The 15962-nt window shown below is 36.3% G+C and overlaps 1 protein-coding gene across 2 annotated transcripts in view; it reads left to right on the top strand.

Moving 5' to 3' along the window:
* Positions 1-15962, top strand: part of zbtb16a (zinc finger and BTB domain containing 16a) — a 153913-nt gene that overhangs the window by 90318 nt on the left and 47633 nt on the right. For both annotated transcript variants that reach the window (XM_051677820.1, XM_051677819.1), the window contains exon 4: positions 9193-9279. In XM_051677820.1, coding sequence (XP_051533780.1) covers positions 9193-9279 — 87 coding nt within the window. The remainder of the gene's footprint in view (positions 1-9192; positions 9280-15962) is intronic.

Below are 15962 nucleotides of genomic sequence, written 5' to 3'. Positions count from 1 at the left end.
TATTCCAGCTATGAATTGATACCATACTATTTACAGTAGCTCCAAAAGGTACTTGGACACTTCAGTTACACTGAAAAATGTATTTGCATTATATAAAAAAATATCAAACCAAGTGACATTTATTTGATGTAAAATGTCACAAAAGACATTTGTTAGGTTTCATCTTATAGTATTGTTAAAAAATTAAGACAAAAATGTAAAATGAAGACACTGTCTAGTTGTCAAACGTTAATGGAACATGTAAATAATTTATGTGTTGGACTATACCTGTGGATATTCTGCTAGAAACTGTCTTAAAAAAATGTTCTGGGTTCAATACAAGTTAAGCTCAATCGACAGCATTTGTGGCATAATGTTGATTACCACAAAAATTAATTTGGACTTGTTCATCCTTTTCTTTAAACATGCAAAATCTGGGTTCCAGTGAGGCACTTACAATGGAAGTGAATGGGGCCAATCTATAAACGTTAAAATACTCACTGTTCAAAAGTATAGCCACAAGACATAAACTATATGTGTTGACATGATTTTAGTGTGATAAAATCACTTACTAACCTTTTCTGTGTAAAGTTATAGCCAGTTTACAACTTCGTTGCCATGATGATGTAACGTCGACAAACACTAAAACGATTGTAAAAATAACAATTTAAATCACTCTACAGCTCAAATAATACATGAGTTTTAACAGAAGATTTAATGTAAGTGCTTTTATAAAATTATAAGCTTCACATTTCGGTCTTTAAACCCTCCAGAAATTGGCCCCTTTTACTTACATTGTAAGTGCCTTACTTTAACTTCGAAGAAAAGTACGGACGAGTCAAAATAATTTTTTGTGGCTATCGACATTATGCCACAAATGCTGTCGATTGAGCTTAACCTGTATTGAACCCAGAATATTCCTTTCAAGTTCACTAAAAGTCATCTTGAGACCAGTTGGTTAAAAGTAATTAAGTAACTGCAAGAATGGCGAAGTAAAAAGTGAAGTTAGTTCTAAGAAAAAAGCTTTAGCATAATTTATATTCAGATGAGCATCTTTTGTTTGCAGATAGACTTGCTTTGATATGTTGAAGTTTAGACATTTTGAAGTGTTACCTCAGTATTAAAAAGTATCAAAGTACTTTTTGCGGCCACTGTATACTTGCCTGCTGTAGATGTACAGCAACCAAAGTCACCTTTAAATGCCTGCCCATCTCAAACAGTGGCTGCTGTTTTTGGTGGCATCTTAAACAGAGGCAAACTGTGGTGAAATGCCAGTGAGATGCTGGAGGCCTCCACTCATTTCCTGCCACTTCACACCAGGCTAACCCTGCTGGTTCCTCCCCAGCCCAGCTCCTGTTTCCTCTACTTCTGAAAGCCCTTTGTCCTCTCACTATACCATCAGGAAAGCTGCCCAGAGTCATAATTTAAGGGTCCATGGCCGTAAGAAAAAAGAGAGGCGAGAAAGGAAGAGGAAAACATATGGAACCTTTCACCTTTTGTTGCAGGAGAAGTTGTAGCCTGCCGCTCACTGGGTCATACTCCAACATTTTCCTGTTAGTCTTGTTTGCTTTGTTTCTGCATGTTGATTGCACGGGGAGCCTTCAAAAGTCCCAGACACTGCAATGGGATCTGTCTGTGCCTTGCTGATAAGTCTTCAATGGATTGTTCACCCAAATAAATGATACATTTTGTCATAATTTACTCACCCCTACATTGTTCCAAACCCAAACATTCCCTATTGAGATACACACTTTCTCTTATACATTATGATTTTTCACCACAAATTTTGAAGCTGATCAAAAAGAAAAGACCAAGGACAACTTCTCTGTGAACTGAAATGCCCTGAGTCTATCTGGGGCGAGAGAGCTGAAATGACAGCATTGTACAATGGGAAATTGACAAGAAGTGGAGGAGAGAATGTGACCTGTCCGACAGATGAATCTATGGGTAAAATGGATTAAATGATTTAGAAGGCAAAACACAAGTAAACGAATGTGCAACATTGTGCTCATTTTGAGCAGATAAATTTAGAAGCGTCTTTGTGAGAGTGTTTTTAGCAAGTCAATATTTGTCTGCTTTGGTGTGTGCCGAGACGTCCTCTGTCTGTGCACCAGACCATCAAGCTATCAGAAGAAGCCTAGATATCCTAAATTTTTATCTCCTTTGCAATTCTTTCTGTTCTCTGTGAAGGCTGTATAAATATTAACCAGCTAACTGGTCTTCATTTTCAGATAGTAGAGACTCAATTGCCCTAATCTACTGTGTAGCGTGTAAATCAAATACGTGCTGCTCATTTCTCTGTGGATGTGTTTGTTTATGGTTAAACCCAAGAGCTTACGGTGGGATCCACAAGTCTGAGACCACATTCTAATATATATATATATATATATATATATATATATATATATATATATATATATATATATATATATATATATTGTTTTTTATAAAAGTGCACTCTGTAATGTTTTTAAGATGTTGTCTTGGACATACACTGTCACCTAGGGTGGTGGATGCAGCAGCATTTAAACACAATCGTTGACCATGAGGGGACCCTCTCCATGTAGAATAAAACAGCTTTTATAAAGTTACTGATATGACTGGAGTCTTCATCTCATGGGGGTGCTCATGATTTTGTAAACATCTCACAATTTCAGTTCATTTCTTTAGAAGTAAAACTGAAGAATGTAAAATTTTACGACATAAAATGAAGAAATGATATCTAAGATTCTGCAATGTTTCTATGTCACTAATGAAATGAAAGAAATTTTGTGACATTTATCATGTTAAGTCCTTTGTGTGAAAGGTAAGATTCCTTGCTTTAAAACACACAACATGCTCTTTGGAACATTCCAAATCATGCTGGATAATGTGAATACGGTTACAAATATGTGTAGGGGGGTGCACAAGTCTGAAAATCTGGTATTTTTATATTTATCATTTAAACCTGGATTTATAACAAAGTAGGGGTGGAGGATATGAGTAATTTTATATCATGATAATGATATATATCACGATATAGTAAAAGTTTTCTTGAAAATCAATAAAAATATTAAATATGAATTAACCATATTATAATGCCTATTTTTGGAAACTCCAGTCAGTGAATTAAATAGGCTACTTTATGAATGGAAACTACTACTACTACTATACTACCTATAGAATTTTCTCTTTATTTTGAACTGGAAAAACATAAAAATAAAAATCAACCTTACCAAAATGCCAAATGATTAAACATTTTTGTCTGATATTTAATTAAACAATATTATTATTATTATTATTATTATTATTATTATTATTATTATTATCATCATCATAGATTTTTCCTCAAGAAACTCAAGATGATCTTAAAGCAATGCAACAAATAAAAATAAATGTGACCGAATTAATGTAGAGTGCATCTTTTGGCTTTCATAATATTCTTTTGCGTGCTTCATTTTGAGGTGGTAAAACAGATTGCTTGTATACGAGTGACTATCGTTGTGTGACACAGTTTGCAGATTACATTTTTCAGCTCTGTGTCGGCTTTTGTGAACCCACAGCACAGATATCGCACCTGTTTTAATAACAAGCTCCTCTTCATTTTCTTGACTTGTTTGGGAGACTTCCCATTCTGTGGAGAGGTCTTTCTCCATTAGGGTGGGTTTTCCTGGGTAAAAAATGATTGAGTAGCATGAGTGATCCCGCTCTGCGCTCTCTTGTCTGTGGAGCACAAATATCTGGAAGCCTGCTGGACTCGCACACACTTGCAGGCTCCAGAGATGGCGTGTGCCACACACAGGTGAAACACAGATGAGCATGTCAGATGAGAAGCATACAGTATGTAGCGATTTTGAAGCGCCAATCACAAGATGAATGTCGTTGAAATTGCTTGGGCAGCAGCAGAAAAATTTTCAATGCCGAAAAACCCTGTCCATGTTTCTTCAAGTCTCATGTAAAGACCAACCCACATAGACAAGCCCACACCACGCATGTTAATATTTACATATCGTGATCAACACTTTCAATCTACACTTTATATCGTCGCCATGATATGTATCGTCTTATTGCTCAGCCCTATAACAAAGTTATAATGTAAAATGAAGAAAACACTATGTTTAAGATTTCTAGGTTACAAATCAAATTCAAGAAAATTGACGATGATGACATTGACGATGTTAACTCCATATAAAAACACAGATTTCTTTGCTTCCACTGAAGCACACAAGATGCTCTTTGAAACATTATCAAATCATACAAGCATAACATGAATCATCAGGATTTCCACTTGTGAAGCACATGCTGCCATTAAAGCAAAAATGAGACATACCAAACACAATTCATGTACATTTTGTTTTACATACACTGGCGGCCAGAAGTTTGGAATAATGTACAGATTTTGCTGTTTCAGAAGGAAATTGGTACTTTAATTCACCAAACTGGAATTCAACTGATCACAAAGTATAGTCAGAACATTATTGATGTAAAAAAAACAACAGCACCATCACTATTTAAAAAGTCATTTTTTATAAAAATCTAGACAGGCCTCTTTTCCAGCAGCCATCACTCCAACAACTTATCTTTGAGCAATCTTGCTAAATTGCTAACTTGGTACTAGAAAATCACTTGCCATTATATCAAAAACAGTTGAAAGCTATTTGGTACTTTAAATGAAGCTTAACATTGTCTTTGTGTTTGTTTTTGAGTTGCCACAGTATGCAATAGACTGGCATGTCTTAAGGTCAGTATTAGGTCAAAAATGGCAAAAAAAGAAACCGCTTTCTCTAGAAACTCATCAGTCAAAAAAACTGAAGACTTCATACAAAGGTGTACATTACAGTCTTCAAAGACAAAGGACAACTGGCTCTAACAAGGACAGAAAGACATGTGTAAGGCCAGATGTACAACTAAACAAGAGGGTAAGTACATCAGAGTGTCTAGTTTGAGAAATAGACGCCTCACATGTCCTCAGCTGACAGCTTCATTGAATTCTACCCACTCAACGCCAGTTTCATGTACAACAGTAAAGAGAAGACTCAGGGGTGCAGGCCTTATGGGAAGAATTGCAAAGAAAAAGCCACTTTTGAAACAGAAAAACAAAAAGAAGAGGTTAGAGTGGGCAAACAAACACAGACATTGGACAACAAATAATTGAGTGTTATGGATCTTAAACCCATTGAGCTTTTGTGGGATCAGCTAGATTGTAAAGAGACAGCCACATCTATGGCAAGTGCTACAGGAAGCGTGGGGTGAAATGTCAGCTGAGTATCTGGACAAACTGACAGCTAGAATGCCAAGGATCTGCAAAGCTGTCATTGCTGCACATGGAGGATTTTTGATGAGAACTCTTTCAAGTAGTTTAAGAAGTTCTGAACTTTTTTTTTTTTCAAATTGTAATAGTAATTTTTCACATTATGAATGGCCTGACTATACATTGTGATCAGTTGAATGCTACTCTGGTGAATAAAAGTTAAAAAACTAATTCCATAAGAGTAAAATCTGTACATTATTCCAAACTTTTGGCCACCAGAGTAAATTCAACTTTTCACCCAAATTGTTAAAACTAAAATGATAATTTGTATTGAAAAGTATTATATTAAATTAGAAAAATTGTGAAATCATTTTCACTAATGGTCTCAAAGTTTTGGGCCCATACGTCTTTTCATCAGTGCAACAGCGGGATAGTGTGTACACAAACATATTCATGCACACGTGCATCCACGTTGTCTTGTTTTTGTTTTTTGTTTTTTTACACGAGTGGAATCTGGCAGACTCTTAGGATTTTTTTCTTGGTTGATAAAAAATTGCTCTGCCTGCTGTGCACATCTAGTCAAGAGAGGGAACACACAGTTCCTGGCTGTCCATTCCAGTTGGCAGTCTCCGTACTGTTCTGTGACTGATAAGAGGATAGTGTAAATAAAACTGTACAGCACAGCTCGTTACTGCTAAAGGAAAGAGAGAGAGCATGCTGTCTGCACACATTGTTCTAACAGCACTGTTTTTTTTCTCTCTTTATATTGAATTTTTTTTTTTTTTTTTTGGTACTGACTGTGCAGTCTTATATAACGCATTTGTTTAGGCTCACCGAACAGAAAGGGTTTGTTTTTGTTTGTGCTGTATTTGTCTACTTATGTTCCCTCATCGGAGCAGCGAGGAGGGGGGCTTCTGATCAGAGTGTGTGATGAGAATCCACCTTTATAGCATTAGACAATTTGCTTGTTCACAGGTTTTTCTATTACAGCTGTGCCCCAGTATCACTCTCTTCAGGGGCTCATCAACAAAGACTGCTGGGTAATATGATGCTCAGTGTTTGCTGCATCTCTCTGTTCTGACTACTCTTCTCGTAAAGGCTCCAGTTACACACTCACAGTTTAATTCATGTGCATACGCACACAAAACAACGCTCCCGAACACGAGTGATCAACAGGCTGTCCTCTTTAGAAACAGTAAATCAGGGTGTCAGTTGTGCAATATGCTCTAGGACGGGAAGTGAAAAAGGAATGGGCCTGTGGCACGTGGCATCTCTTCTCCACTTGTTGGGAGCCACAGTTGTGTAAAGGCCCATTATGTCAGGTTCGCCATTGCTTTGGCAACTCCAAGAGCAGCTGGGGAGGGGGAGGAGGAAGTTTGAATTGCTAGAGAGCAATTCTTTTATAGCCACAAGTTTTTTTTTTTTTTTGGTTTGTTTGTTTTTTTTTTTTTTTTTTGCTGGAGAAGCAGTTATTTCTTGCACTCGTCTTCCTCTCTCTCTCTCTCTCTCTCTCTCTCTCTCTCTCTCTCTCTCTCTTTCTTTGGTGGTTGGTTGGGAGGGTTTTTAAAGTGGGTTAATAAATCACTACTGAATCTAGTTTTTTAATTAAATTTTTTTGGCCAGTATTTGTCAGTTGATTTTCAGGGGCATTTACCTTTAATGTGGACATAATTATTATATTATATTATATAATATATTATTTTCCATCTAAATTATTAGAATATTTTAATATACGTTTTTAATTTCAGTGGCATTTTTGTCACTTTCTGTGGCATTTTGGCCCCTGAGCTCTTCTGGCCCTGGCCAAATGTGAGGGAGGCATTTTTTTCCACTCTTTTTTTGTCATTGTTAACAAGAAAGTCGCTATTGATCAAAGAGCGAAGCTAGAATTTATCACTTTAATTCCATGACTTTTGCTGGGCTTGGAAGCACGTTCCTGCTGGGTAGCTGGTTGTTGTCACCCCCTGTGAGATAATGACCTGCTTCAATAAGCTGCCGTTTATGTTGCGGGTGGGGTTTTTAAGGTCTGGCTTCTTCCTTTCTGCCACTTAATGTGGTGATCAATGCCCTGCTGGCTTTCCATCTCTGGCTTCTTTAGTACTTTGACTTTTTTGCTCCATGGCCATATGCGAGTCCTGCTCCCCTGTCTACAGCTCTGCAGACCAGAAACAATTTGCTGGTTGATAGTGGAGCCTAACGGTTTATTTAAAGGTATAGTTCATCCAAAAATTAAAATTCTCTCATCATTTACTCTCACTCATGCCATCCCATGCTCTGTTGGTCCATACTATGCAAGTGAATGGTGATCTACCTTTGTAGCTCCAAAAATGAGATAAATTCAACATAAGTAATCCATCAGACTCCAGTGGTGTAGTCCATGTCTTCTGAAGCAGTCCAGTTTGTTTTGGGTGAGAACAGACCAAAATAGAACTCCTTTTTTACTGTACATCTTGCCATTGCAGTCTCTAGGCATGATCATGATTTCAAGCACGATTACACTTTCTAGTGCTTGATGCATGTGGAGAGCACTAGATGGCGCTATAGGAAGTGTTATCGAGCTTGAAATCATGATCTCCAAGGAGACTGCTGTCAAATTGTACAGTGACAAATGAATTATATTTTGGTCTGTTCTCACCCAAAACCAACTTGGTCGCTTCAGAAAACATTGATTAAACCACTAGAGTCTTATGGATTATGTTTATGTTGACCTTATCTGCTATTTGGAGCTTCAAAGGCCTGATCACCATTCACATGCATTGTATGGACCTACAGAGCTGAGATATTCTTCTAAAAATCTTTGTTTGTGTTCTGCTGAAGAAAGAAAGTCATGCACATCTTAGATGTCATGAGGGTAAGTAAATGAGAATTAAAATTTTTGGGTGAACTAACCCTTCAATAGTGCAGTGTTTAATTTTTGCTCTACAAGCGGCACCAAACAGAATTTTTAACGGAAAAGTTGTTTTAAAATTTGTTTTCAAACAGGTTTTCCAAACACTCCTACTTCCCAATGCTGCCTTCCATGTTTCGGAAAACTGATATAATTGGCTGAGTTAGAACTTCACGTGCAGACCACCGAAACAAATACAGTAATGGTCTGAAAGTGACACAGAGTTTTTAGGGAAAGTCAGATTGTGGCTTATTTAGTTGTCTCTGTACATAAAATACTGCAGGAGAAAGTATTTTAACATTGAAAAATTACTGTACCTTTATCTTTCCAACAATTCCTGGAGGCTAGATATTTAATGGCTAGACATTTTAATCAATTTAATATTACACAACTGAAGCAACCAGCTGTATTTGTAAAAGCTAGAAATCAGAGGATCTTCTATTGTAGTTCCTCTTTATTTGCAACATTAAGTGACATGATTTGACCATAGGTATCAGTAATGTTTGATTTCATGAGCAGTTCTGAGGAACTTATTTGTGCCACATTTAAAAGTTTATTGCTGTGTGGCATCATCGGCCAGTAAAGTAAGAAAAGCAGTATTTCCTCCTGTATGAGGGTACAGTATGTGTTGTAACTTTACAGTGGTTGCGAAATGATATTTGGTTGTTCTCCATCACAGCTTTTTTTCATCTGAGCTATAACTTCCTGTTTTTCTTGTAAAGGCGATATGACGTAAAGATACAAAGCCAAGAGCGTTGACATTCCTTCACAAATTTCAAAAGCTCAGTCACATCTTTGATTGAAGCGATAAATACAGAATATGGATGAATTCAACAAAAATATGTCCAGGTCATGTTACATCGCAAAATCAAATATAAATTAATAAAAAATTACATTTGTCAAAGAAAATGAAGATTCCCTCAGAATCCAGCAGACTTCCCCACTCACAGGCACCAGATTGCCATTGGAACTTTGTTTCTAACAATATGCAACCTTCACTCATGTATCCTCCTCTTCCAACATGTAATGCAACACAGCATGTGAACACCCAGAATGATGTTGATTGAAGAATAACTGTTGTTTTTTCTTCTTGCAGCTGGTGAGAAAGCCATCGTCTGTGACCAGTGTGGAGCTCAGTTTCAGAAGGAAGACGCTCTAGAGGCCCACCGACAGATCCACACAGGTGTGCCAGATACAAAAACACTCATCCACACATTACACATCAAATGTGCTCAAGCAACCCTCGTTCATGTGCGGTCTGCTACTGTATGCATAATACCAGGCCAGGGATCCGTCTTTGAGGGCCCACATCCTTTGACAGGACAATTCATGTCTAAATGTCATTGCATTAGTTACAGTATATAAAGCAAAGTGGCATCTGCAGACAAATGGTGCAAGAACTTTTCTGAGAGACAATTTTGTAACTAACTGGTCTCAACATGATTTTAGTGACTGTATGAAGCCCTTTCCCCCTCAAATTTAATAAGAGTAACCAGAGATGGACATGTTCCACTAATGTTTGGCAATTACAAAATACAAACCAAAACCAGTTTTCTGTTCATTTTGATCAATATATCTATTGTTTTAAAGTTGAAACCCAGCTTGGAAGGTGTGCTTATGCTATCTTTCTAAAATAAATTACACTTGATTTGATGTTATCTAATGCAAAGACATAAAGACATTTTATGTGTGATGTAAGCAGTATGGGGTGTAATTGGATTACAAAGTAATTAGTCACTGTAATATAATTACTTTTAAGAAAAAAAAGGTAGTGTAACTCATATTTTAAATTCATGTAATGAGATTACAGTTACTGACTTAAAGTAATTACTTTAAATACATTACTTGGGCTACAAATATTCCTAAAAAATATATATATATTAGGTTACACTTTATTTTACAGTGTCCTTGTTATACATATTACATGTAATGACTATAGTAATAACAGTGAATTATGCATCTTTACAAGCAAGTGATCCTAAACCAAACCCTAAACCTATAGGAAGTACATGTTGTTAATTAATATTACTCAGTACTTACATGTGTAATTACACTGGAACAAGGACACTGCAAAATAAATTGTAACCAATAGGAGTTTGCAGTGAAGCTGTTATCTGTATCTGTTCATATGACAAAATTATCTGTGTCTGTCTCAGTATTCGGATAGAACCGGATGTAGGTGGACCTTAAACCAGAAATGTGTCTAAACTAAATGAAACTGACATTTTTAAATGGTACTCTTACATTTATAGTTTCTATAAATAAAATTGTTTAAATCTTTTTTAAATAAAATGTAAAATTTATATAGCGCTTATCCAGAGCTCAAGAACACTTAACATTCTCAAATTTAGCAGTTTAAAGAAGATGAAAAAAGACAGAGCATATTTCATTTTCTTCGTTTTACATGAGCAGGAATATTCAGAACAGATGAATACTCAATGGAGAATCTAAACTTTTATGGAGCATTTTAACCTTTTTCGGAATAAAGTCATAATGAAATAATTACCTTAATCACTGATGTGGATATTAATGTGGTAAACTTTAAGAGACGGATAGACGAGCTCCGATGTGAAATCATCGCGCTCAGGTTTAGGCTATAAATGAATACATGGGAATCATTTACAAGCTCCAGACGCGCACAATTAACAGATCGCAAACTTGAGTCGAAACCGCGCCCTTCCGATCTGAAATCACACAGTGTACATTTTCATTCATAAGGTTTACACTTTAGAAATATTGTCTTTACAGAGTCATACATTTGTTGTAATTTTGGATATGTTTATTTAAAATGTCACTTTATCCTTGTGCTTCTTGGATAATCAGCCATACATATATTTTTTATACTATTCAAATGAATCCATTATTCGTTTTGAAGTCATTATTCGTGCCTTTCCGAGTAAGGTATTCGGCTTCGGGCACATCCCTAATAACCAAATATTATTTATGTGTAATACAATTAAAAAGTGAATTCATATGTTCATGTGTATGTCTGTTTGCATTTCTGTGACAGCTGAAGAGCATGCAACAATGGACATGGCAGTGACATTGAAAATAGACATTATTTTGAATTTGTTGAGAGGTAAAACAGAAAATTGTTTGTGACAAGTGTTTTAGAAAGTAACTTAAATGTAAAGTAATTAGTAATATGATTACTTTTTCAATGAATTAATTTGTAGTGGATTACTTTAAGTAACTAATCCAACACTGGATTCAAGTGCCCCCCACCCAACAATTACACGCATACAGTACATGCCTCTTGTCATCTCGCGGAGGGAAATTATTGGTTGGTACTAGGACAGCCATGGTCAAACTTAGTTAAGCTTGTTTGTTTATTAGGTGCATTCAAAACCATACTGTGGCATGGAAGGAAGACCTCTCTGGTTTCCACCTTGGCTTACGTTCTCAGTGGCAACCCGAGAGGGGTATGTGCTTGTGTGCATTTTACCCTGGTTTGATGACCTCGGCTGGACAGAAAAAGAGAAATGAGGAGGGATAGTTTGAGCTGTGCTGATGCATGTGCCATGCTATGACTCCTCACTTTCCAGACAGGCCTTGCTATCTGCCCTTGGGAGGATGTTCTAGCACAAACGTGTGCACACACATGCAAAATTGTCTAGCACTCCACAGCATAAAAGTCTGTCTCACACAGATCACTTTGAGCATAGAAAGCTCTATTCTTCATGGTGCATTACATTTGTGACTGTACTCCCGTTTTGTGTTTGGTCACTGGAAGAATTAATTACACCGAAAGTGGCTTTGAACCACCTTCAGTTGCAAATTGTAAGCACTAGATGCTTGAGAATGGCTCACTTGAAATGTACTGTCAATAGTGCAGTATTTGTTAAATCAAGCCTTTCATGTGCTTCATGCCTACAGTAGTAGTATGTAGGCCATAGATAGCAAGGTATTTTGACACTAGGTGTAGGGCTTATAAAATAGGTTCCCCATCCCAGAACTCTTTGGCTGCACTTTGTGTTATTTGATAGACATGAGTAAAGAGTTTGTCATTGCCCTGCTGACTGGGTCTTCAGAGAGCCTTGACCAATATGAGCCTGTTGTAAAGAGGGGTTAAACAGGGCTAACATTCAGAGAAAGACATACCAGTGGAAAAGCCTGACTAAAAATAGAATTGGAGTTTGGAGTAAAAAAAATGGGCAGTGAGACTTGTCTTCCTGCCAGGGACCTGAACAGCATTGAGGCCAGCCTCCCCTGTGGCTACCAGGCTTATATTTTAAATGTGCTATAACGCATGACTAGTTTGATAAGCTGTTTTTTTTCCACAGTCCCTCAATATGCTCACCCATATGCTTCATTTTCACTGCCTGGATAGACTTGAAGTGGGTCTTAAGGTCTGAGCTTTTGTGAATTGTTTTTGTTCCTGAACACTAGCCATGACAGACGTCAACATTTGTAATGTGCCCTTTTGTTTTATTTAGTTTCCTTTAGTTTTTGCGTTCTGACTGTTTGTTTATATAAACTAAGTTTTTGCATTTCAGTATATTTAGTTTTAGTATTTTAGGGCTGCTAAAGTTAATGCACTATCTGGTGTCATTTAAATATGTTTAACTTCATAAACTTTCTCAGGAGTGTCTAGTGATATCGCTATCTTGTGGCATTTTCATGTTTAACCCTTAAATTCCGCCAAATACTCTTAAAAATTTGAGTCTTAACAGGGCTCCAGACTGCGACTAAATGGTCGCAAATGTGACCAAAAATAATTGATTGCGACAATAATTTAAAATCTAGTCACCATTGGCAACAGTCGGGGTGTGTGCATTCATATGCGGTTTCGTCAGATATCGTCTTGTGAGTTACTGAATATATTTTTAGGACACGCACAACCAGTGTGTCTCGGGGTGCTTTTCACCCGTTCTGTTTCTGACGAGCTCGCTGCACCGCACACAACAACAAACCGAGCGCAAGAGAGTCGTGAACAAATGACTCTCTTTAATTGGGTCTTTTTCATGAATCACCTGAAAAGAACTGAGGGTTTGAACTCAGGAGCTCAGGTTACCATTAGCACTTTGAATCAGATTCACTATCTCAGCAAATCAGCCATCAGTTTGCTCACAACTGGGAGTGCAGACATTTCAAAATAAGAGTCCCATGTGTATTTCGGGCTTCTTTATAATGAAAAGTTCTGTATTGTGTCTTATTTATTCTTCTGGTAATTATTGATTGGGATTGGAGTAGCACAATATTGAATTTCATTCAATTTGCACTCTTGTAGTCTCTGTGTCTGGGCCATCCGGTAACAGTATTTACAACAATTTAAATATATATATATATATATATATATATATATATATATATATATATATATATATATATATAAAATCAAGCTTTTGACACTTAAGACAATAGACCTTTTGATGACGCGTTTCCGCCTTATTTAGCAGTGTAAATCTGGCAAACTTTTTTATATTATTTTATTTAATTTTTTATATTGCGTGTAAGTTTATAACATTATGCTTTGTGTTATATTACCTTGGAATTAGTTTTAAAAAATATGAATTACCACAGCTGCAAGTGAGTTTCTATTTAAGCTGCTGAGAGAGTGACAGTAAATTTGGCATCTTCTTTCATCTGACTGTCTTAATCCACCGCTCTCTCTATTTTTTTTTTTTCTTCTGGAAAGTCATTCAAATGTAATAGTGGATTTTTTCTTTTGCTCTTGGAGTAAATGGGTAAGTGAAAATAAGATTTGCTGTGGTCTCCCGTTCACTCCCATTCACCGCTGTCGAAGTTTACCCTGCAAACATTTACTTCTGCGTTCCAAAACCCGGAGTGTGAAAAAGGTCTATTGAGGGACTTGTTTACACATCTATTACACAAGGTGCAAACATTCAGTGATGCTCAAGAAGACAACACACTACTGTATGCATACTATATGTAAATATCTATTGTAGACTCTGAAGAGCAGTACTAAATAAAATAAAAATTATCTCTTATATTTATATAAATTATGAAAGGGGTGTGAACATTTATGAGACAAAAGGGAATGCAAACTTATTTTCCCAACTATATATACGGTTTATTAAACCTTCAATTAATGGGTTATCTGCTGTCGTACTTTTCTTTGGCTTTCTAACTTGTTTCTGAGCAGCAATCTAAATCGAGCAATTCTGTGATTTGGTGACTAAAAACAGCCATTGGGCTCCTTAATGTTTCAGTTTAGGAGTCAATGGCTCCTAAGTAATTTTTTTTTAGTCTGGAGCCCTGTCTTAAGATATCCGGCATGTACATCTATGACAAATGGATCTACAAAATGCCCAAATAGTGTACAATTTTCTAAATATTTTTAAGGCAATTAGAAAATAATAAAAATATACTTTGATATATTTTTATGTTTTATTTTTCAAATATCAAAAGGAATACAACAAATCAGGACAAATCTAAAACTGGATCCATTACTTTTAAACTGAAATTTCATGAGACGCAACTGGTTGTCACACATATTAAGCTACACATAACACATAATTCACCATTGTCACACAGACAATCAACATGATATCGTGTTTATTTGTATAAATGTAGTACTCATTTATCTTTTAATAAACAAAGAAATAGATAACCTGTGATAAAAGGCTTATATAGATATGAAATAATCATTAAAAAAAAATATTATGGAAGTGCAAAAAAAAAAATCTACTACATTATTACATACACCTAGGGTCTCTAATGACCCCGTACACTTCTGGTACTTCAACCATTATTCAATTTTATTTTATTTTTATTTTATTTTTGCTAATTTAATTTATTTGTTGTTATTGATATTTTTGTGCTAAACTATTTATAAGAGAAAGATTTAGGAATACTAAAGAAGTGTGGGCAATACTCCAAAAAATGGATGATGTACAGGGGGTGGAATGAGGTCCGATATGCATTTAAGGATTAATGAAGGCAGGTTTCAGATTTACAATATAAAATATTAAATAGAATAAGATGAAGCCAAGTCTGACTTTGCTCTGCCGTCCACATACGCTCATGCAATGCTAACAGTGTTACTTAACAGGCCTAAAATTGCACCTCTGTCCCCCCATGCCAGCCCTGGTGGATGTGTAACACGCAGTTGCACCCTCTTTATAAATAGTTAATGACTGTTGCCGTGGTAGTGGTGTTTACGATGGCCAAAGTTTTCTTGTTGTTGTAAACATCCAGGTCTCGGTTTTCAAGTTGGCAGCTTATCTGCCGAAAGGCTACTGAAGTTCATGGAGCAATGGTCATTTCCTGTAACGCTATCTGCTTAACTGTAGTTGTAGTGGACATGCTTGCATGAATTAGTTATTGGAAAAGCCTTCATGACAAAACGACAGCCATTCATGGAAAAGTCAGATGCTGCATTGATTTAAAAACACAGCAATTACAAAACAACAACAAATTGAAACATGATGGAGTAAGGCGTGACTTGATAGAATATTGCATTTTATTCATTTATGCATTTTATGTGGATGTCAAATTTCTATTTCCTTGCTTTCTCCCAAATACAGCAGAGATACTTTTCAAGTAAGACCTTTTTGGTTTTGTATTCTCCCAAAAATCACAATTCTGTTGCCATGTATGCACTCTTATGTCGATCCAACCCATATGACATTTTTTCTTCTATGAAACAAAAATAAAAGATTTTAGGCAGAATGTTAAGTCTCCATTACCATTCATTGTCATTGTAGGGAAGTGCATGGTGACTGAAGCTTACATTCTGCCTAACATCTCCTTTTGTGGTTCATGGTGAAAAGTAATATGGGTTTGGAACAACCTGAGGGTTAAAAAGTGATGACAGTATTTTGATTTTCATTGGAACATGATCCATTTAACTTGTTTGAATTTTTGATTGTCGGCACGGATCCTGCCTCATTCCAGAGTAAC

This window comes from Myxocyprinus asiaticus, chromosome 38 (genome assembly GCF_019703515.2).
Source record: "Myxocyprinus asiaticus isolate MX2 ecotype Aquarium Trade chromosome 38, UBuf_Myxa_2, whole genome shotgun sequence".
NCBI lineage: Eukaryota > Metazoa > Chordata > Actinopteri > Cypriniformes > Catostomidae > Myxocyprinus > Myxocyprinus asiaticus.
Note: the sequence above shows the minus strand (reverse complement) of the source record. Positions and strands in the feature narration are given on the sequence as shown.